Source organism: Watersipora subatra, chromosome 10 (assembly GCF_963576615.1).
Source record: "Watersipora subatra chromosome 10, tzWatSuba1.1, whole genome shotgun sequence".
NCBI classification, from domain to species: domain Eukaryota; kingdom Metazoa; phylum Bryozoa; class Gymnolaemata; order Cheilostomatida; family Watersiporidae; genus Watersipora; species Watersipora subatra.
Genome location: NC_088717.1, coordinates 30,392,024 through 30,416,172, shown reverse-complemented (window position 1 = coordinate 30,416,172; position 24,149 = coordinate 30,392,024). Strand labels below are relative to the sequence as shown.

Below are 24,149 nucleotides of genomic sequence, written 5' to 3'. Positions count from 1 at the left end.
CAAGTTTTTACTTCTAATTCGTAAAATATCATCAAGCCATTTCCATAGATGAAATGTCAATAGCAAATTTTGAAAAAATAGAACAGGTTTTCATTTGAATGCTTCATTTTTTTATGCAATTACCAAAGAATTGATACACATACAATCACACTGTATTAATGCCAGTTAGAAAAATCTAATAATTAGTGTTCCAAATTCCTTATTAAGGTGTATCGAACTTACTGCGTATATACTTTGATTATGATTGCGCCTATGATTTCATGATTATCATGGTTCAGTATTATCACTCAATATCAAACAGGCTGTCAATCCCATTGACAATTTTTGTTGTTTTTGCAGTGCTTTCACCTTAAACATATTACACAACCAATCTGTAGGCAACCAGTCACAGATGAACAACCCGTACTCTAGTACTTAGTGCTCTACGGTTAAGGTTCTTTTGAGTTAATTTTACCAAATTTGTATTTACAGAGAAACCAATTTTACAAATTGTTTTTGTATCTCATATAAAGTTAACTTATTGATTTATGGTGAGCCAAAACACTTACAATACTTGTTTATAATTGCTGCCATTTTTCTCCTCGTCTCTCTGTGCAAATTTTCTTATACGCTCAGTGTTGGATTTTTAATGTATCGAGCTAGAGAAAGTAAATTGCATGATCATACTTTCTAATATTCTCAAAAAACATATTGCTTTTTCATGACCTTCTACTCTACTTTGTAGAACATTGAAAGTTGATTGAGAAAGAATGATGACAGTCAGAAGATAGGGTCATATGACGATACATACGTTATTGAACAAATACTAGTACAAGTACAGATACTACCATTTCAAGATGTATCACTGACATGATGGTGCTTATATGTGATGAATGAGAAAATGAAGCAAATAAATCTGTAACTGGATGTTTGTACTTTTTTGCAGAATAAATCCTAAACTTATAATATATCTATTGATTCAGTTGATGAAATAGGAAAACTTCAGCAAGTAAAAATACTACAAGGATGTGTACTTAGCATATGAACTGTTGTGTGTACAAAAGTAGCCCAATTCCTCCAAATTATACAAAAGTGAGCAATTTTGTATCAGTCTAAATGATATTCAATTCTAAATAGTCTTTTAATCTATACTTGTTATATAGCAAAGCTAAAGAGAAGGAGCAGTTATAGTCAGTTATAGTAGCTATGCAAGGAGATGTGGGTTTTTACTTCATTTTAAAGATATTTGCTACAGCATTACAAAGTGGTTGAAGCTATGGTCACTAGCATAATTTTATCAAATGTGCTTAATTGTTTTGTGGTCTTTTTGTTAATTTAGAGTTGGCTCATTTTTATGTCATATTTTTTTCTTGCTAAAATATTATTGTTTAGTAATTAAGATGTTTTGTATCAAAGTGAAATAACAGGTTATATGCAGAAAAATCAGATTTTTATGAGAGCCTTCTTTTGCTCATTTATGATGGATGACACTATTGTAAATCATAACTTGTATTTGTAATTTACTCTGTATATATGCATATGTACTCAAGGGTGATCTGAACTGGCTGTGAGGGAGGCTCTATGTAAAAATGGAACATAATGGTATGCATTAGGAGATATGAAATAACTCCAAAGTTATGCAATGATATATTGACCGACAACTGTCAAGGGAGAAATTTGTTATTTAATTTAATTTATTATATTTATTTAAAGTTTATTATAATAATGAATATAAAAAGTAGGCTAATAATAATAATTTGATATTTAAATAATAATATGAAATGTATCGTTTTTGTGAGTTTCCTTTGAGTGAAATACTACAATGGTTCTATGGTTCTATGTGTAATGGTTAGCCTCTGGACCTTGAGTTCAATTTCTCCCAAGACAAATTTTGACCGCAGACAAAGTGGCACTTCTGCCCCAGAAAATCAGACCGTTGCTATAAAGCAAAATTGAAATACCAACTCAATCAATGGAGATGGGCACTACTATAGTTATCCTTGCAATTTGTTTTGATAGTAAGGCGTTGCTGTATCGATGAGCCCAAGTATCAAGTATTATTGAGATTATGAGGCCTACTATCTTTTGTAGGCAACTATCTGCAGGTAATTATCTTATAATTGACAATAACACGCCAGTGGTTTGTTTCTAAGTGTCTGCAAACTCTATTTTCCTCTAAAGGTCAAAATAACAATTATTCTGTCAAGGCTTACTAGCTCAAGCAAAAATAACAATATGCTTAGCCCTATTTGTTATGGCCTTACTAGGTTAAATGAGTACGTATCTGTTAGGCGTGTAGCAGTAGCTCTTACTGTAAACAGGGGCTGCTGAGTTAACTCTCTTCTCTCAGGGCTTTATGGCTTCCTGGCTTGCCACCTCTTGGGTGAATCGTGTTTGTTGAGTCTATCCTCGGCGAGCTGGTTGCTGCTGGCTCCTTGGCTATCTTGGGCTTATGTTAATCCTCCTATCTTGGCTCTTCCTTGCGGCGCCCCTTTGTCGTCTGGCTCGCTGCCAGCTTCTCCTTTGCGGCTCCCCTTTGCCGTCTGGCTCGCTGCCAGCTTCTCCTCTCTTCCCTTGATTTTGCCCCTCTTTTATACTTGTCCTTGAGCCATTGTCGAATGTCATTGGTTGGTTGTGTTTTACTTGCGGTCTTTGCGTAAGCTTTTGTGTAATTTCTATTTCAGATTCCTTGCGGTGAGCTAAAATTCCTTACTGTGGTTGGGATTCCATGACGACAAGCGAATGAGAAGTGAAAAATATTCTAAGTCGGGTAACAAATTGTACAAAACTGGCCATAACTCAAAAACTAACAATGGCAGCATTATAAAATTAATTTTACAGTAATCCTCGTTCTAAGACGCTATTAGCTAGCTAATTTATATGAAGCAAGAGAAACTATGATAATATTATGCCATTCTTTGTACAACCATTTCGTCGATATTTTCTCATAAAATACAATATCTGAGTTAATGAATAATTATGCTATATTTTTCTACTGCTCTACAATACAACATTTTCTAGACTATAATGATGTTATAAGCTATAACTAAATATACTAAATAAAGAGTTGTAGATGATTCTTTCATTGATGGCTGGTTGCTGATCTGGTGCACGCCGGCTGCTTCTTCGCTCCAACAAGTCATTAATGTGGCTGGCTCCTGTAATATTGGCGATATACCTCCATTTTTGCCTGATACTCTATAGAGTTGTTTGCTTCGCTGAATATCCATTAATAATTGTTGTAACTAGTTAGTCTCTTTCATATTAAGTGGTGTTGATCAATAATAATCGTGATTTAGTAACAGTTTTATGCTGTTTTTCATTCATTAAGCTTTTCATTATAATGATCAGACAACTCCCAATCGAAATGGTGTCCCATATATTCACATTGCATCAGCTGTGATAGTTGGACAACTCCCATGCTTGATATTTCCAGCAGCATAGCAATTGCCATATATTTCATGTCTGCTTATTGATGCATCACAGTGCTTGCTGCAATGTTTTGCAGCAGTTGTGGTATTAGGTGATCCCACAATTTATTATTTCTTTTGACTTTTGGTCATCTATTGCTTCAAACCCTGACACAACCATTGATCACTTTTAGTGATGGGCTGCTGATAACATATAGAAATACTCAGTTATTGACATGTGTCTGTATGTATAAGAGCAACAACTTCAAAAATACATACGCTTGTTTTTTGCTTAATGATTCAATAAAAATGTGGTTTTAACTTCAATAAAACGCTTTGTTGCAAATAAACGGCTGTTAAATCACCATGGTTCCCAATAATCAACTCAAATTAAATTTTTATATTTGCAAGGATTTGATATATGGATGATTATAGGATGTGATATAAAAGATAATTTACATAATAAAATACATCAACACACGTTCATAACATGCATTCATCGTGCCATTCGAAATTTTCTGCATCCCAATTCACAGAATTAAAGTAGGGGCAATATCCTAGATCGTAGGCATAGTCTATCAGCTTGTAGACGTAATCTCCTGTAGGCAAAATCACTTGTAGGCGTAATCTTCTGTAGGCAAAATCACTTGTAGACGTAATCTCCAGTAGGCAAAATCACTTGTAGACGTATTCTCCTGTAGACAAAATCACTCGTAGGCGTAATCTCTGGCACCCACTGCAATTATACCTGACCACCCCAGATATTGAACGTCAGAAAACGGTATATTTAAAACAGATTCGACGACAATGTGGGGCGCCGAACTCTAACTTCGCTTAACACCGACCGAATAAGCTGCCGAAAAGTCTTTTCCAATTGCAGTCGTGTTTGTAACTACGAGCCAGCATCAACATGTCAGTGGACGTTGTAAAAAACAGCTCACGCAAAGTTGAAAAACACGACGAAGCTGCTCAGGCCAATACTGCCCTGTGGGTAATAAAACACTCCAATACTCTGCATCAAACGGAAATACATTCTAATTCAGCCACCAATATTTCAAATTATACTCCTAATGGAAGTGTTCAAGATTCTATTGCGCATAACCAAATTTCATCTTCAGCCAAGCAACCCTTATCAACAGGTTCCCGACCTCAATCAACTCTTGATTTTCACTCAGTCCAGTCGTACCGAGAGACCGATAATGTATCAACAACGAACTCAGTTAATAAATGTATGCTTGACAGTGGGAGATATTTATCGGACATAAATTGTAGCGAGTTTGAGCTTGCTTCTTTCTTTCCTCAACATTCTTCGTCTAAAGGTAAGAGTTGAAGCTCAAAACTACACCTTTTCAGTCGTATGATTTTCTCCTAATTTTAGTGGTACAATACTTACGTCTGCAAAAGTTCAACAATTCAAGGATTAACGTTTTTGAACATGAAAAGTTTTAATAACATTCTGCCTTAAAGATACGGCACGTCTGGTGTAGCCTAGTCTACAATGTGACTAGGATATATGTTGGTGGGAACAAGCTCTGACAGCCACGTCGTACATATTTTCAGTTAGCTTGCATTTGTAACAATGACTGGTCAGCCCGATTATTGAGTGATAATGTTGTTCGTAGTAAAACAAATGACAGCATCACAGGAATTATTGATGCGTTAGGGTGGTACAAGCGAAACGTAGTATATTTGAATAATGAAACATATATTTGTCTCACAACCTTGTTCTGCTATCTGTGAAGGATGGCCAGAAAGAATCGTGAAGAATCCGTGATGCAAGTTAAAAGTGCTATAATGGACTAAACCCTCTATTGTTTGAGCAAACCCATCATCTGTCACGATAAAAGTAATCAACTTTTTTCCAAAGTTAGCCGAGTTCTATTTATTGAATGCGATGCCTTGAATATCATTGTAAAACACACCAACAAATCTGCTCTCAAATTTATACAATATTGCAATCTTTACTATACAAGAAACTGTTATTGTGTCAAACTAATTTTATAAGTTATACTGTTTTTTTAACGCAAAACAGTGACCATTTAACTTATGGGAGAATGACTGGTTTTATCACTTTTCAATATATCTGCTGATCTATCTCAATCGGGAAACGGTCCCAACATCGACAAGTCCGAACCTAGACAAGTCCCAATCTCGACAGAGGTTGGTCCGAATCTAGACAAAGGTTGGTCCGAACATCGACAAAGGCTGATGCAGTTTTACAATAATTTAATCTTCAACAAATAATAAATGTTTTTTTGCAGTTCTATCCTCACTTCAAAAAATAAAAATTAAAGCTACTCACTGAAGTTTGGATTTCAAATAAAACATTTTGCTAGCGTAACAGTCAACCATATTTATCATTGTTACTTGTTTTAGCATTCGTTCTATATTTAGGTTGAGCAAAATATTGTTAGGCCTACATTAGCTGGGGAGTGCTGCATCAAGTGGATCACAATATATTTTTGCGCAAATAAATCTTTTACATATAAATCGCTCATTTACTATGAAAATAGTAGATGGTAAAATAGTAAAACTGCTGTCGAGATTGGGCCAACCGTTGTCGATATACAAACTCGTCGAGTTTCAAACCAGTCGAGGTTCGGACTATATCTATAAGTCTCCTAAGTGAAGTAGGCAATAAAAACGTAGTGTAAACAAAAAGGTCTTGGAACATGTGCTATAACTAATTTATGGTTCAGCAACCCAACTATTCCCTCCTTTGTTGACATTTTTCCTCAAGTGTAGTTATGTTTGCTGTTTCGGGTTTTTTTCTGATTTTTTTGATTTTTTTTTTCATAGCTTCTTTGTCGTTGATTGTTTTCTACGCCATTCTTGAATGTAACCTCTAGCTTTACTTTATTTCTTCCCATTGGAATAATGAGAGTTAGAATCACTCAAATAATTCCATTAACTCTTTAGCGATCGCGCGGTTACGATAGAAAAACCACTAGAGTACCGGGCAATAACTGGCGCTCTTTGAGCTTTCGACATGACTGCATAGAAACTGCTGTAACTTACAACAAAATTGTGGCAGTTACATAAATTAGTATGCATAAAAAAGCTGAGAAATTTCTCTACAAGCTGATGCTTCTTCTATGTAGATAGCTCGCCAATACTTACCAACAAAAATCTCAATTTGCTGAAGCTATGAAATTTTTATTTTTGTATGTCATTTTCAATTGTATTTTTCTAATTGATATAAGTAATTGACAATGTTGTACAAATGATACAAGTTTGCATAGAGTCATATGTTCACAACAATTTGCAAAAAAACTGGTCGTCAAAGAGCATTGAACGCGGAGTTACAAGCTCCGTTGCAATGCAGGAACGCCTTTCGAAATTTTCAGCGCGTGCCCCTAACAACCTGCGAATAATGGAGGCGCGACATGGTCGTCTAACCTTTGCTATAACTCGCATGCAAATTCGCATGGAGCTATAATTGAATATGCATTTGAAAGCTTAGAAATTTTTTAACTAACAGCCATATATTCCCTGCACATCGGCTGGGAACACTTTAGTCACAAGTCAGATTTGACCAAGTTGTCACCCCTCTACCATGAAATTTTGGTAACAAATACATTTTTAGAAGCAATATCTCTGCCAAAACCGGTTCATGATAAGCATCTGCATGGTGTCATATGTTTACAAGAGTTTTCAAAAAATTTGGGTTGTCCAAGCGCATCAAAAGTTCAGTTAGGTGCTCCTGTGCATCGCGGGTGCAGACCTTCGAAATGCTCATGACGCCATGGCGATAAGCAGTGCAACAGTTACCGGACATGGCCCCTCAAACTCTGCTATAACTCTCGTGAAAATTGACATAAAACTGCAAATGAACATGCATCTGAAAGCTGAGATATTTTTCTACAGACTGAAATATTTTCCTCCAGGCAGCTTGCAAATACTACAACTTCAGATCTATATATTCAGTTATTATTTTTTAATGTCAGATTTATATGCATTTCTTAAAACTAGATTCATGTAACAATTTTGCATATAAACTGATCGCATGGATGCATGTTTGCTGCAGCAAAGATTAACTGGTTGTGCACAAGAAGAATTGAGTGGTGAGCCTGTATTCACACATTTGGTGAAGCAGCAAAAGACAGGAAGCAACATTTATTATGAGCAGAAACGGCAAATGATGGAGAAATCCTTCTGCCAGATGGCAGAACAATTCGTTGATTAGATGAATCAACTCGTTGATTAGATGTGGCCCTGAAGAGGGCCGTGGGCAACAAATACAACATAACATACCAACGCACAACAACTACAATATATCATGACATTTTAGCAAATGTATGTACAATAGCTAGCAACACAACAAAACATTTGCATAAACTAAATTATTTTAAATACAATTTGGAAATTTATCTAGCATGGTAAGGATCAAAACATGGTTTGCACAAAGGTACTCCACATGCTTGGCATTATTCAAATCTAGTTTCGTCTCGCTTAGGGGTGTTGTCATCAGCTCGCTTTGGGCAGCGCCTACCAATTCTATATTTGGCTCGTTTACTTTTTCCTGAACCATTTAGCACTAATCGATGAGCGGAAGAAGTTGAAGAGCGGGGAACAGTTTTTTTTGCGGCAAGATCCAGCTTATTCAAATATTTGCTCAATTAATTTCTGTCGAAGCTCTAAGTCAGTTATTTTACAACTGCTATGGATTCTATAAACTATGGCTGCATTGTACACACAAATATCTAATAAATGAAAAAATAGTTTTTTGTACCATTTCATGGTTTTATGCGCAGCGTTATAATAATGCCAATTGTGATCAGATTTGTCAACTCCTCCCATGTATTGGTTGTAGTCCTAAATAGCAGCTCCTAATCCAAAATAGCAGCTGGTTTGCAAACTTTATCCCTTTTATAGTTTACTTTGCCTGTATCTACGACATCCAAGTTTTTATGCACAGTTGAAATTACAGAAATATATTTCTTATCTCTCCAACAGCCAATCATACTTTCTCCATTAAAAAAGCTTGTTGTTTCACCTTTTTTAATAGCTTTTCCATTGCAAACTTTCAAATCTTTAGGAGCACCTTTTCTGTTTGCTCGCAGAGTTCCGCAAACATGAGTTTTATTTTTAATAAGTTCAGCTGCTAACTCTAGCGAATTATAATAATTATCCATATATAAAGAATGACCCGAAGTAAGCAAACCATTCATTAATTTTATCACTATGTTGTGAGTGATTCCTCTACCAGTTCCTTCGGCTTGTTCTCGCTCATCACCAATGTACACAGACAGCTTGTGCACATAGCCAGGGACAGCATCGCAGAGAGCAAATAGCTTTATTCCAAATCTAGATCTTTTAGATGGAATATACTACCTGAAGCTGAGCCGTCCTTTCCAAGCCAGCAAGCTTTCAGCTATAGATATAAATTTACCAGGCAGCAAAATAGAAGATAACCGGTCAGATATAAATGGCTAAAACATTTTCTAGCTTGAATAACTTATTTCCAGCAGGGTTTTCCGAATTGTCAGTGAAATGCAAACTGTTCAAAACCATTAAAAACTTATTCCTTGAAATCATTTTACTAAACATTGGCGTTGATATTAACGGATTGGTAGACCAATACGACACCATAGTAGGTTTCTTGACAATACCCATGAGCAAAACTAAACCAAAAACTTGCCAAATATCTTTGCCATCGACAGACTCCCATACATCGCCATGTTTTTGAAGGCCATATCTATTTGTTTCGTTAACTATAACATTCATGATGGCCGATGTAATAAAAAGCTGTAAATAATTGAAAATACTTATCTGTCCAGTAATTCGACTTTGTACACCTGCCAAGCTCTCATCAAAATGCAGTTCTTTCGGTTTTAGATCAGCTCCTCTTTGAAATCCGAAATTACTCCCTGGTTCAACGTCGGTCGTTTCACTCTCACTTTCGCCATCAGATTCACTCTGCCGATCTTCTTTTTCACTTTCATCGTCTTCCTCACATTCTTCTGACCTGAAATCCTCTTCTTCACTTTCGAACCAGTCGATATCATCCTCTAAACAAATTTTTTTAGCCGAGCTCAAATAGTCACGTCCGTCCATGTTGATCAGCTTTCCATAAAGAAAGATCAAATCTTTACAACGTGTTCTTTTTGCACATGCACATAAAATTTATTATTTATAGCCTCAAAACAGTAGTAAAAAACTTACTGAAATTGCTCAAATTTTTAATTGTAATTTTCAACGTTGTTTTTAAAATAAATAAAACGTTTTTAAAAAGGTCTATCGAAAGCGGCAAAATTGTCGGGTTTTTCGGTTTTGGTACGCTGAGACATTGCTCGTAAACCGACAAAAGTCGGTTTTGGATCGCAAAGGGTTAAGACCTTATATAGACAATGTATAGTAAAGGAAACTGCCGGTTCCCTTTCCTTTCCACAAGGCAATCCAACAACAACACGGAGTGTTAAGTGCCAATGAAATATGTATTTACTGAATAAATATTAAGTGTAAATGCATAACGGGCAATCCACCAAGACCATACATGCATATAGCGTGTGCACAGTACGATTCTGCCTCAACTAACGATTCCTCTTCTTTTTATATTTTCATTTATATTTTGGTCTCTACTCAACCCATAACAAGAGAAGAACCTCCAACAATATAGGCCAACAAATCAGTGTACCATAACAGCTTTCTTCCACGAACTGTCAGAGAACTGGAGTCAAAGATTGTACACTAGCTGCATATATAACACTTCTAACACAACACTTCTAACACACTGCTACGCAGCCTAATTGCATTGCGATGCGACACGTACTCTTAAACGCTGGCTAATGACTTTAATTTATGAGGTGCATTACTTGTTCGTGCTTTAGTATGTCTGAAAAAGAAGAGGTAAGAAATATTTACAGTCTAGGCTTCGCCCATTTTCTTCATTCTATGCATTGGTTTCTTCAGTTCCTCGGCTTTTCTCTCTGTCCCTCGGTTTCCCTCTCGGTAGTCCGAATTCTTACCATTGGCTGGGCCTTTTTCGGTATCTCTAAGGCTTGGTCCTGTGACCGTGGTGGCCAGGCGGTCTATCACTAAAGCCCTGATCACAGTGCTCGGTCGTTACAGTATTTGAAAAATGTGTTCATCAATATGCACAGGTATCTGAGGTGCCCAAATAAATACTTACAGGTCTGGTTGTGACTTGAATCCTTCCAAAATGCTTGTTCACATGTTTATTCACATGGTTTGGCACTTCTGGTCACATGTTAACATTCTGACCTTTTGCATCAAATTGGTTCTCAGGCAATCTGTTATTGTTGCCTGCCGAACAACTTGACATTATATAATTCCATGTCTTAAAGACGCGCACTAGCTGCGTCACGTTCAGACTAACTAGCCTAATTTTCCGTTTTAACATTGAGTTTCCTTTCTATGCAACATGTTCTTTGGCTCATCTACTGAAAACAGCCCTGACATTAGCCACTTAATAGAAGTGTTTTCACTGAAAAAGGTGTGATGCTCTACATGGCTGAAAGAATTTTGAATATTTATTTGGGTGTGGGAATCTATTGGTAGACCCGTGTCTACTCATAGATGATGTATGATATTTTTCTGACCTTTTTAGTCTATTGACTCCTGGGTTTTTATAAATACAATCAAACCTCAACACCCTTAGTTAATTAATTCTGAGTCCGTTTTACATTAGAGCAAATAATTTTATAAGATTACACTGTATTTTGTTCAAATTGTTTCTTAGCTCAAAAGGCTGATCGGTAAATACAGGTAATTGCATATAACATTAAAATAAATACATTGTAAATGTATATAAAAAAACCCAAATGTAAAAGTCCTAATTATATGTAAAAAACCAAATACTGTAAAGTAATAATTAATTCAAAGATGTTTGTCACACAGTAGATGTAGTGACACCCCGAGTTCTTATATACGACCCCTTGTGCGGGTCTATCAAGAGAAGATTCAAACTTTTCACTAGACGTTGCCTTTATTGCAAGTGAATAATGAATGTCTCAAGCCAGCAGCATGTCAGTCTTTATATACTAAAACACTATTCCATTAATTTCCAGAAAAAAACAGCATTATTAGTCAGTTGCTAAAAATAGAATATTGCGTAATAACTGAGTAAGTGAACTGTGTTAATAAAGAAATAGTATGACTCAACCATGGATTGCGCAAGATTATGTCAGCAATTTAACTATTGCGCAATGCAACGTTAGCTATTCAACGATTGCGCAACATGCATGTACAAAGGTAACAGTCTCATGCAGATTATATTGACATCCCCCTTTTTAAGAGGATTTCTCTAGAATTGGAAATCCTTCATAATCATAATCTGCAGACACACGGCTCATGAAATCGGCTCCAATGTTATCCTTTCCTTTGATATACTGAATCCGCATTCGATGTTCCTGTATTGCCATCGCCCATCTCATGATACGTTTGTTGTCAAACTTTGCGCTATTCATGTAGGCTAGAGGGCGATGATCAGTCTGTAGCACAAACTCACGTCCGCTCAGATAAAGTTCAAACTTTTTGATATCCCAAACTATCGCCATACATTCTTTCTCATTAGTGGCGTACCGTGTTTCTCGTAGTGAAAGCTTCCTGCTGGTGTAGCTTACAGGGTGACAAATTCTTTCATACTCCTGCATGAGGACAGCACCTAAGCCTAGCTCCGATGCATCTGTTCTCAAGATAAACATCTTATCCGGTTCTGGCAACTTTAATACTGGCGCAGTCAGAATGGGATGCATGAGAGAGTTGAAAGATTTTTCTTGCGGCGTTTTCCAGTTTACAACGTTTGGCATTCCCTTTGTAGTAGTGTCAGTAAGAGGAGCTGCTATCGTCGAGTAATTAGGAATGAAAGATCTATAATAGCCGGTCAATCCGAGAAACGAACGAATTTGCTTTATTGTCTTAGGTTAATGCTGCCTTCTGACTTTTTCCACGTTCTGCTGAGTGGGAGTTAGTTCCCCAGAAGATATATGATGACCTATGAAGTCCAAACTGGACGAAGCAACGACGCATTTAGATGGCTTTACTGAGAATTTCTCCTCTTTCAATTTTGAGAATAACTGTATCAAAGCAAGCTTACGCTCTTCCCATGTTTCAGTATAAACTAAAATATCGTCAATGTAATTCTCTACATTCTTGAGCCCGTATAACAGCTTTTTCATTGGCCTTACAAATGTGGCACCTGAATTCATCATTCCGAAGGGCATTTTGAGGAACTTGTACTCTCCAGAATGGGTAGTGAATGCTGTTTTTGGCACATCTTGTTTTCGCACAGGAATCTGCCAATAACCTTTTGAGAGATCAATTTTGCTAAAGTATTTTGCTTTCTCGAGTTTTTAAAATAGACCCTCTGCTGTTGCCAATCGGCTCAGGATCAAACACTGTTATTTTATTTAATCTTCGATAATCCACACAGATACGTTTAGATCCATCAGGTTTAGGAACGAGAACGATCGGCGCGGGAGTAAGGAGACTGTGATTTCTGGATGATACCTACGAGTTTCCATTTCATCGAGGTCCTTTTGTAGCTGTTCCCTTAAGGCGTATGGTACGGGATATGGTTTCTGTTTAATCGGTTCCTCACTCGTAAGATTTATTTTATGCTCTATTATACTTTACTACCAGGTATATCATTGAAGACTTCTTTGAATTGGCTCACAATTTTATAAGCTTCTTTCTCGGATGTGCTGAGTTGATCCCCATAATTGAGTGTGTTTGCACCTTCGCGATTTAAAGTAGGAATGACGTCTTCATATTCGTCTGATGAGGTATTCTTGCTAGAAAGGTCGGCACTTGTAATCCTGGCGCACAACGCATAATCTGTCTTATCCTCAGCTCGATCATAGTATTTTTTTTAGCAGGTTAGCGTGAAGTTTTCTCCTTTCCCTCCATAATATGGATCAAATAGTTGTTAGAACCGTGATTAGATTTAATAATGGAATAGGGTCCTTTCCACTGCATCAACAGCGTGCTAGAGTGAGTAGGTAACAGAATGAGGACCTTATCTCCATTTTGGAATTTTCTGTCCTTTGCATGTTTGTCGAAGTATAATTTATTTCGTTGCTGAGACTTTTTAACAAGCATTGTGCTAAATTCATCATATCATCTAGCTTCTGTCTTAGCTCCAGCACATATTTGTATGTAGTCATAGTTTTTTCGTCTTGATTCTCTCCTGACCATAGCTGTTTTAGAACTGACATAGGTCCTTTAACAGTTCGTCCGTATAGCAGTTCAAACGGTGAAAAGCCTGTTGCTTCTTGAGGAACCTCCCTATATGCAAACCATGCCGCGTTGATAAAACGGTTCCATTGTTTAGGATTATTGGCACACAGCCTCTTCAGCATAGTCTTCAAGGTCCCATTAAACCGTTCTACGAGTCCGTTGCACATTGGATGATAGGGTGTTGTCGTTAGCTGCTGAACTTGAAGAAGTCGAGATACTTTTTTCATGAGATCTGAGGTAAACTGTGTGCCCATGTTGTCTCGTTCTTGTTGTCTATCTCCTTTTTATTTTAACATTCCAGACAGGGAAGCACAATTACTAATATATATCAAGGAGTAACAACTCCAAATACACATTGTACATACAACAATATTGTGACATCTCCTCCTTAAACTTGTCGGATTTCTTTCACAAATAAAATCTTACATAACATGCCTGTATTTAATATTCTACGCTAATCTAAGCTAAACACAGAAAACTAACTAAGAGAAGTACACAAATAAGAAAGAAACATACACACAAAAAAAGAAACAGATCTACATGCTAGGGTTGCAGCCATCGCCCAGTCCCAGTGACGCCCGAGCCAACGGCAGGTACAGCATGGACGGGGACCCGAAGCGTCGCCACTCATTTTGTGACCCAATCTCCGTAGCATTTTGGGGCATTTACTGTTCTGCCAGATCTGGTAACGATAGTATTGGTGTTTTGTGGTGAACTGACAGGCTGCTCGGCGTTGGTGTTAGGAACTGCAAGTAATTGACGGCGATTACGACGAAATTGTTTTCCAGATTGGTCATCCCTAATTATGTAGGAACGTGGTGTACTAGCTCTGTCAACTACACTATATGTGCCCTCAGTCCATTCGCCATTACGACGCAGGCGTACAGGGCTGTCACGACTAAGAGGTGGTAGAGGATTAGCAGAAGCCTTCCGATCATAATAATGCTTCATTAGACTACGATATTCGTTCTCATTTTCGCGAACCCGGCGTTCATCGATGTCTACGTTCTTTAGAGCGTAATCGGTACACGGGATCGTAGTGCGTACTTGACGTCGTAGCATTATCTCATTGGGACTGTAACCAGTGACTGTTTTGCTTGATCTATAACTAAGCAGCGCCATTGCTGGATTTTCAGCGTTTAGAATTTTCTTTGCAGTAGCAACCGCTCGTTCTGCACACCCATTGGATTGTGGATAACGTGGGCTGCTTGTTATATGGCGCATCTCTCGTTGCTCGACGAAAGCTTGGAACTCGTGACTGCTATACTGGGGTCCATTGTCCGACATGATCTCGAGCGGAAAGCCCCATCGACTAAATATCCACTCAAGTTTCTGAATTACAGCTGCGGATGAGGTTTCGCGTAGCTGACTGATTTCTATGTATCTACTATACTGATCTACCAACACTAGGTAGTTGATGCCTCTGTGCTGGAATAGATCTGTTGCAACTCTATGCCAACATTGAACAGGTGCCTCGGTCATCATAGGCTCTTTCATTTGCATACGTGAATGTCTGTTACAGTGTTGACAATGGCTTACATGCTCAGCTATCTGTGTGCTGATCCCAGGCCACCACACTGTTTGTACAGCACGGTCACGGCACTTCTCTATCCCCATGTGGCCCTCATGAATAAGCTCAAGTGTTTGTGTTCTCATGACAGTAGGTATAACTATTCTTGCATCATAAAGGAGTAACCCATCAGCTACTGACAAGTGGGCTCGTGCGTGGAACAGCTGTTGTAAGTCATCATCAATTTGACATGGAGACTTAGGCCATCCGTCAATAGTGGCCGTGATTGCCTTCGCGATCACTGGATCGTCAGCAGTTTCACGTCTGATTTTCTCTAGCCTGATATCGGATATTGGCATGTTTGTTACGACACTGTTCACATATATGCTGACTTCAGCAGATAAATCGCCAGTCGGTTCCTCCACAGGGGAACGTGACAATGCATCGGGTAAGGTTAAAGACTTGCCTGGTACGTGTTCGGCTACAGGGTTGTATCTCATTAAGCGCATCAACATGCGTTGACATCTAAGAGGTGCGCTACTAAGGTCATTACCATTGATGAGGGGGACTAGCGGCTTGTGGTCAGTTACTAGTTTGAATCTGGGGAGACCTCGTACATACTGGTCAAAACGTTCGCATGCCCACACCAAACCTAACAACTCACGCTCAATATTCGAATATCGCTTTTCCGCAGGCGTTAATGTGCGTGATGCACACATTATATATCGATCGCCCTGAGTCAGTGTTGCCCCTAGTCCGTTTAAACAAGCATCTGCCGATATGGTTACATCAGCTCGAGGGTCGAAGTATTTAAGATGAGGCGCCGTCGTTAATTGTTCGACGATCTTGCGGACAGCATCACGCTGGGGCTCATCCCAAACCCACTGACTATCGTCTTTTAACAGGTCATTCAATGGCTTTGCTAGGGCAGACAGGTTGGGGACAAAACGCTGAAGATAATTTATGCTGCCGAGGAGTCTGCGGAGTTGGTGTACGTCACTAGGGTTCGCGAGTGCTTCGATCGCCTTGATTTTGCTGGGGTCAATATGAATGCCATTGCGACCAAATATGTGTCCGAGAAACTTGATGGACTTCATGCTATATTTACACTTGTCGACGTTCAACTCTATATCGTTAGCTGTGATGCGTTCCTTTACACGTTTCAATCTGGTCTCGTGCTCTTGTTGGTCACTACCGAATACGACTACATCGTCCTGGTATATAACTACACCTGGAAGGTCACCCAGAATCGCTTCCATTCATCGCTGAAATATTTCGCTCGCACTGGTTATCCCAAAAGGTAACCTGTTGAAACAAAACCGGCCTCGGTGAGTGATAAATGTCGTTATCTTTTTTGATTCTTCGGCTAGTGGAATTTGGTGATAACCGGAGCGGGCATCTAGCAGGGAGAATATGGCAGCATCTTTAAACTGCGATGCTAAATCGTCAAAACTGGGAATTGGATAATGTTCACGTTTGACAGCTCGATTCACCTCCCTTAAGTCGACACAAATTCTTACCGACCCGTTAGGTTTCTCTACCGGTACAATATTACTACACCATGAGGTTGGACCGGTGACTGGACTCATCACACCCTCATTGACCATCCTGTCAAGTTCAGTGTCGATTTTTGGTTTAAGAGCAAATGGTACCTTACGAGGTACCGAAACGGAGAATGGTTCAACGTCCCTCATGGCAACGACCACAGGGCCCCCGGACATGACACCTAAACCGTCCGCCCGGAGCGACAGCAGTGACATGGCCGACGCCGCACCCCTAGACAGTAGGTCTGACCAACAGTCAGCTACATAGGTAACAATATCATAGGAGCTTCCTTTATAAATGACATGCATCAAAAATGAACCAAATACATTTATCTTAGCATTGACACTACTTATTGAAACCGATACATTTTCTAAGCTAGGTTTATACTTTAAAGAGTCATAGGTGTCACGCGACATCAGTGTAACATCTGCACCACTGTCAACTTTAAATCGTGCAACCTGGTTGTGGTTGATGGTGAGGTCTACATACCATGGTTTATGATCACCTTGACACACCACGGTGTCCATGAAGAAGGCATTGGCGTCTGTCCTTTGTCGTGCTGTCTCGTCGTCCTTAACCTGAGCAGTCACTTCGGATTGATGATGGTTCCGTCCTTGACTCTGATTTCATCTCTGATACTGTCCTGACTCACAGACTTTCTGGTAGTGCCCTTTTTTGTGGCAGTTATTGCATGTGGCATGATAAGCTGGGCAACTTCTGGGTGGGTGATATCCACCACATCTACGGCATGGATCCTTACCGGGATTTGTTGGCTTCTGGCTATGATAGCTTGACGATGGTGTTCGAGCACCACGAGAATTATTTGCACCACCGTAGCGTCTAGCATTAGTAGGCCGTCTGTTAGCGTGTTGGCCAAATCTCACGCCATCTACTTGGCCAGTTCTCTGTTGACAAATTTCATTCTTTACTGACTCTGCTTGTTTTATCATGCCCACTGCTGTAGTTAAGGTTAAGTCTGGCTCTATCTGTAGCTTTCGTGATAAGTCTTGGTCGATCACTCCAATTACTAGTCTGTCTCGTATATGTTCCTCTTTGTCGTTAAATTCAGCATTGTCCGCAAGTTTATAAAGATCTCGAATGTATGCCTCGGCTGTTTCACCTGGCATTTGAATGCGTTTGTGAGAGATTGATCGGGCATGAATTAAATTCTTCTTGGGTCTAAAGTAATCCTTAAATTTGTCAGTAACTTTCTTGAAGTCAGTCTTATCATCATCTTGTTGAAAGCTAAAAGTGTCATACACAGCTTTTGCGTCTTCACCCATGCAGTAAAGTAACGTTGCTAATTGGGTCTCTCCATCTTCCTTCTTAAGTTTGCTAGCTATGCGATATAATTCGAAATTAGACAACCATGATCCAAAGTTCGAAGGATCTTTGAAATCAAAAGCAGATGGTGGGTTTAACTTAGCCATTACGATGGATTATTATTTTATCCTCTCCACGCTCTCAAAAATCCGCTGCCACCATGTCTCGTTCTTGTTGTCTATCTCCTTTTTATTTTAACATTCCAGACAGGGAAGCACAATTACTAATATATATCAAGGAGTGACAACTCCAAATACACATTGTACATACAACAATATTGTGACACATGTCACTTAGGATTTCCTCTGGTATTCTCAGTCTGCTGAACAGGTCAAGGAGTGCTTCGGCGACTGCTTCTGTTGAAATATTTTTCAATGGTATAGCTTCTGGGTATCGGGTTGCGTAATCGACTAAGGTTAGTATATATCGGTGTCCGGATTCACTTGCTGGAATGATGGGTCCGACCAAATCGACAGCAACTCTTTTAAAGGGTGTATTAATGAGCGGCATCGGTACTAGCTTTGATCGAGAAACGTTTCCTTTCTTGATAGTTCGTTGGCAAATATCACAAGACTTGCAAAATCGTGTTGTGTCGCCATGCATTCCTGGCCAGTAAAACTGTGTCTGTATTCTGTTAATTATTTTCTTTACTCCAAGATGTCTGGCTAACGGCCCTTCATGCGCCAACTGTAAAACTTTACTCCTCAAGCATTGTGGCACCATTATTTGAGCTACCTCTTCCCCGTTGTTGTAACTTGGATGCCGATAGATTCGGTATAAAAGTCCACTCTTTGTAGCAAATGAAACGACCTGGTCACGTTTGTTGATGGGATCCATTGTCCAGTATTTGTTCATCTCTGCATCTTCCTTTTGCATTTTAATGAGTTTTTGGCGAGTTACGTCAACCTCCTTGATAGGTTTAGCAACGTTTAGTGGTGACAACGGTTTTCCAATAACTTTTTTCTGTGATCTAGTGGTGACGGCTGCTTGTTCTGACCAGCCTCTATCAGAATTGTTGTAACATCGAGCTCCCGGAATGTTACCAATTAGAAGTGGGTAGAGTGGATCTTTAAGTGCGAGTGCTTTAGTTTTTCCACTGTAATAGGGAGAATTGATTTCGATCACTACTTCAGGTGCTTTTATAACACTTCTGTCTACCATCTCTATCCATTGATGTCGCCCAGTTCGTTGGTCTTTTTCAATCAATGCTTTAATAATTATTGTTGAGCAACCAGTGTCTCGCAATACATCTACTAGCTTCCCATTGACTATCTCTTTGACGGGTTGAACGCCTCCTTGCTCTGTGAAGCTCTGGTCACAACAGCATGCCACGGGTGCATATCTTTTTCCATCTAAGGTGATAACATTATTCTCTTCTTGCCGGTCGTCTTCTTCCTGGATTGCTGCTACCCGCTGCTTATATCTTGGCTCGAGGGGTTTTCTTTTACACTCTTCTAAACCATGCCCCCCTCTTTTACAAAAAGTACACCATGTTCGGTCATTGTTTTTTTGGTTAGGACAATTGCTAACTAAATGTGTAGTTGATTGGCATCGGAAACATCTCTTCTCTGTTGTCAGTGTTTCTCTTTCTCGTTTCTCCTGATAGAATTTTATTTTATGTGCATGTAAAAAACGCTCTGCTGTTTCTGCTAGCCTGGGAAAATCGTAGTTGAGGTCTTTTTCCTGCTCGCTTAGGTGACAAGCTAGCTCTTTTGGACAGGCTCGGATAAACTGTTCTCTTACCACAAGATTTCTAGCACTCTTCCAATCTTTTGCCATTTCTGTCATTTCGAACCACTTGTCATAGTAGGTTGTGATCCATACCAATAGTTGGCTAGGACTTTCATCTGGCAGGGGCCGAACTGTGCGAAATTTTATTCTGTATCCATCTTCTGTAAGGTCATACCTCTTCATCAGTTGTTTTTTCAAAATGTCAGTCTTGAGCATCCGTTTCATTCAACCGTGAGTATACTTCCAGTGCAGCTCCGGATAGCAAAGCACTGAGATACGTTGCCCAGTCCTTTTTATCCTAGGCTTGATTTGTTGCAAATCTCTCAAACCGCTGTAAGTAGCTATCAATAGTGGCTTTTCCGTCTACAAACACTGGCAGCTTCGGGAGCCTTCTGGTAGATTCTGTTGATGCTGTTGAATTGAGTCCTGGTGAGTGTGAACGTAATTGTTCGTTAAACTCGGCTTTTTTTAACTCAAGTTCGTAATCTAACTCGATTTTCTGTAGCTCAATTTGTCTATTTTTGTCTCTTCTGCTTCTCGCTGTTTCTCTCTTTCTTCTGCTTCTAGCTGTTTTTCTCTTTCTTCTGCTTCTCGCTGTTTCTCTCTTTCTTCTGCTTCTCACTGTTTCTCTCTTTCTTCTGCTTCTCGCTGTTTCTCTCTTTCTTCTGCTTCTCGCTGCTTCTTTCTTTCTTCTCGCTGTTTCTCTCTTTCTTCTGCTTCTCGCTGTTTCTCTCTTTCTTCTGCTTCTCGCTGTTTCTCTCTTAATTCTGCTTCTATCTTCAGTTTTTCAAGTTGTCTATTTTTTTCTGCTCTATTCGTTTGAGCTTTTGCTGTGCTTTAATGAAGTTCTGCAGTGGCTCTGCTTCATATCCCATTTCTTTTCTAAGTTTGATGAGTTCTGATAAGCTCGCCATCTTGAGTTCAGCTCAGTTGTAGTAGTTTCTAATTTCTTCAGAATAGCCCTGGCAACGGTAAAGCGATCCCAATCGTAATGATTCGTAGATTATTGGATGTAATATCCACCAATGAGATCACCTACTAGACCCCTGGTCCTCAGAATAATTCTGGCTAAGGTAGATGATCCCAGACAAGCCCCCAAATATGTCACACAGTAGATGTGGTGACACCCCGAGTTCTTATATACGACCCCTTGTGCAGGTCTATCAAGAGAAGATTCAAACTTTTCACTAGACGTTGCTTTTACTGCAAGTGAATAATGAATGTCTCAAGCCAGCAGCTTGTCAGTCTTTATATACTAAAACACTATTCCATTAATTTCCAGAAAAAACAGCATTATTAGTCAGTTGCTAAAAATAGAATATTGCGTAATAACTGAGTAAGTGAACTGTGTTAAGAAATAGTATGACTCAACCATGGATTGCGCAATATTACGTCAGCAATTTAACTATTGCGCAATGCAACATTAGCTATTCAACGATTGCGCAACATGCATGTACAAAGGTAACAGTCTGATGCAGATTATATTGACAATGTTCGATTGTCACGTCGCCATGACATGGAAGATAGATGTTTAAACCATTGGCAGTGTGAGAGATGGACAGCGGTCTGGTAGCCACCACTATTGAGACATGGAACTTGTCTAATTTAGAATATGAGAAATTCATGAATTCGTATGACTGATTTATATACATGTACTTTAGTTTTTATTTTTGTATGATCTATAATTAATGTGGCCTGCCACTTTGCTTGTTTCTGGATAAAATTATTTTCTTTGCGTCAATTCAACATTCTCAATAGCTAATAGACCGATTCTTGGAAATTTTTCAAAGAATTGATTCCAAGTAGTTTTTTTTCTAATTGCTGTGTTAATTTTATGTGAAACACTGCATTCTTCCTTGTGGAAGTTTTACTTGATTGCTTTGTACTGATCAGCAGACTTTTAATAAACTCTCATAGCACTATTAACTGGTTTTCCTTTGTCAAAATATGGATATCAAGATTGTTAACAATATAAGCAAATGACAAGGATGTGTACCACTTTTTCACATGGAATGTCTCAGCAGTTAATACTTGTCAGCAGCAGCTCCTTTGGCAGCATTTCAGAATAATTATTTTCTCGCGTGGCGTACTCGGTAGCTCATGTTAGTCTTGCATGCCACAACTTACTTTCTATCACTTGTCACTCGCATTGGTCATGTATACTCTGCTTGCACTTGGCCTGTTCATCTGTCAAACTACAGAACCATAGGCTGCAAGAAAAAAACTGATGAAGAATTTCCAAGGCCATTTTTGGATTATTGCCCACCTCTGTAGTAATTGGTGTACACACAAGCTTTGGTGTGGCTTTTTACTGCATTTCACTTGCATTAGCCATTTGTCTGTTGGTTTTTAAATAACTTTTGCTGTAAGCTGCTTGTTCATCTTCTGTATAGAGTTTGGTGGTTTACTTTGATCATTTGTATTCTTTCGTGCGTGAGTCAAGTCATGTTATTTTTACCAATCAACTTTAGCAGGGCCATATTAGCATATCCATCTCATCAGCGCCAAAAAGCATTTCTACAGAGACTCGACAGTGGCGAAGTAAACACATTTTAGGACGATGATATCCGTCTATTTACATGTATCATATGCCATTATCTATTGCTACATATCATAGTATCTCTATGTTGTAGCGTATTCAAGGTTTCAATTCTGATTTAATTGGATTTATCTAAGTATAGTAAAAGCAACACATGCATTTTCCCATCTTTATCTACCTTTACATTGGATTTACGAAAATGAAATACCTTAAAACCCCTATTTGACCGCCATGGTGCTGTATTTTATATCTTTCACTTAGTGGCGTTTTATTTGAGGTGATGTTCAAATAGAGGGTGGCGTTGTATTTTTCCAAGACCTCGTCAGAATTTTGGGAAGACGACTGTAACCCTTTCCTGGGTGAAGCGACCGTCACCCATATTTTGCACTCTGCTTCGGGTGGATGACGTTTACCCTTCTGGATGCAAAAATCTGCTGAAACTTACCTCCACTTTATCATAAGTCGCTAAATAAATATGCGTTGGTAAACTGAGAAATATCTCTACCAATTGATATATTGTGCTCGCATTTAACCTACGATGATCTTATAGCCTGCATTGCAATTTGTAGAAGCTTTCAATTTTGTATTTCATTTTAAATTTAAAAGCATATTTTATTCCTATTTTTAATAATGTTGCATAAAAGCTCACTGCACTCATTGATGTTTGCTAAAGTTTGAAGCCAAAACTGGTTTTTATGGGCAATGGAAGAGGACTTACGAGTATTGATTCATTGTAAGCCAGGTTTATTTAACCACAATGATACTGTCAAATAATATACCATAAACCTGCAAGTTTATAAGTGTTTGGACATTACAATGGATAGCCAGTCCATTACATGGCAAATGATATTGGCTATGTCATTATACATGGCTGGTTATTTATGGAATAATTACAGATTACTTTTACTTGCTTAATGTTTAAGTCCTGAATAATACTTTTGCTAACAGCTATCTATACATATATATACTTGGGATGTCTCTTACCAATTCATTGTAAACTCAGTACTGGAATAAAGAACATTACAGTGAGAATACAACAATAAGTTATATAATAACAATCTATCAAACGCTACAAATGTATATTCAAGAACAAATGACAAAAAAATCCATAATTGTACTAGAAATTCCACTGTCATACAGCCCACGACCAAAGTAATAATGGAAAAAAGAAAGGGTACTGTTGGTTGTTGAAAAAGTAGTTCTCAGCAGGAATTGATAGAGTATAACGTAAATGAGACTTAGACCTGTAGACTGTAAAGCTGTAGACCTAAACTACTGTACGTAATTTGAATAACAACAGCAATAATGAAATATATTTATTATATCTCTGAAATGCAATATTAAAAGTAAAATATATTGTAATATACAGTTTGAAAGTTGGTTGTGTTTAATGCAGAACGGTTTTGACAACGATATATAACAGAAATAAATATTAATAAAATAAATATTCAACTATCTCAAACTTATTTTTTCTATAATAAAATAAATATTAATTCAAGCTGTAGACCTAACCTACTGTACGTAATTTAACTAAGAACAATGCCAACAATAAAGAAATATGTATATTATATCTCTGAGATACAATATTAAAAGTTAAACGGCAAGCTGATGTGTAATATACAGTTTGAAAGTTGGTTGTGTTGTGAATGTAGAATGGTTTTGACATCGATATGTAACAGAAAGCAAGCGTTGGCATTTACGCGACTGGAAGTTTTATGCAAACTGGAGTGAAATAAAGAAATATTCTTGTCATAAAAGGGCGTTGTAGTAACGCCCTACCTTGTAGATAAGATGTAAAAAAATCTGGCTGATGTTCTAGATAATTTGAAAAACCTTTGGTAATTGGACAAAAACATAGGCTGATAAACTGTGTACCACATTTTCGTACCTGTAAATCGGTCTACGCCTCAAA

General features: G+C 38.4%; 1 protein-coding gene across 1 annotated transcript in view; it reads left to right on the top strand.

Moving 5' to 3' along the window:
* Nucleotides 1-3,768: 3,768 nt before the first annotated feature.
* LOC137407394 (rho guanine nucleotide exchange factor 17-like) overlaps nt 3,769-24,149 on the top strand; it is a 173,146-nt gene continuing 152,765 nt past the window's right edge. Inside the window, exon 1 of the mRNA XM_068094039.1 lies at nt 3,769-4,708. Within this exon, the coding sequence (XP_067950140.1) occupies nt 4,300-4,708 (409 nt within the window). The 5' untranslated portion in view covers nt 3,769-4,299. The remainder of the gene's footprint in view (nt 4,709-24,149) is intronic.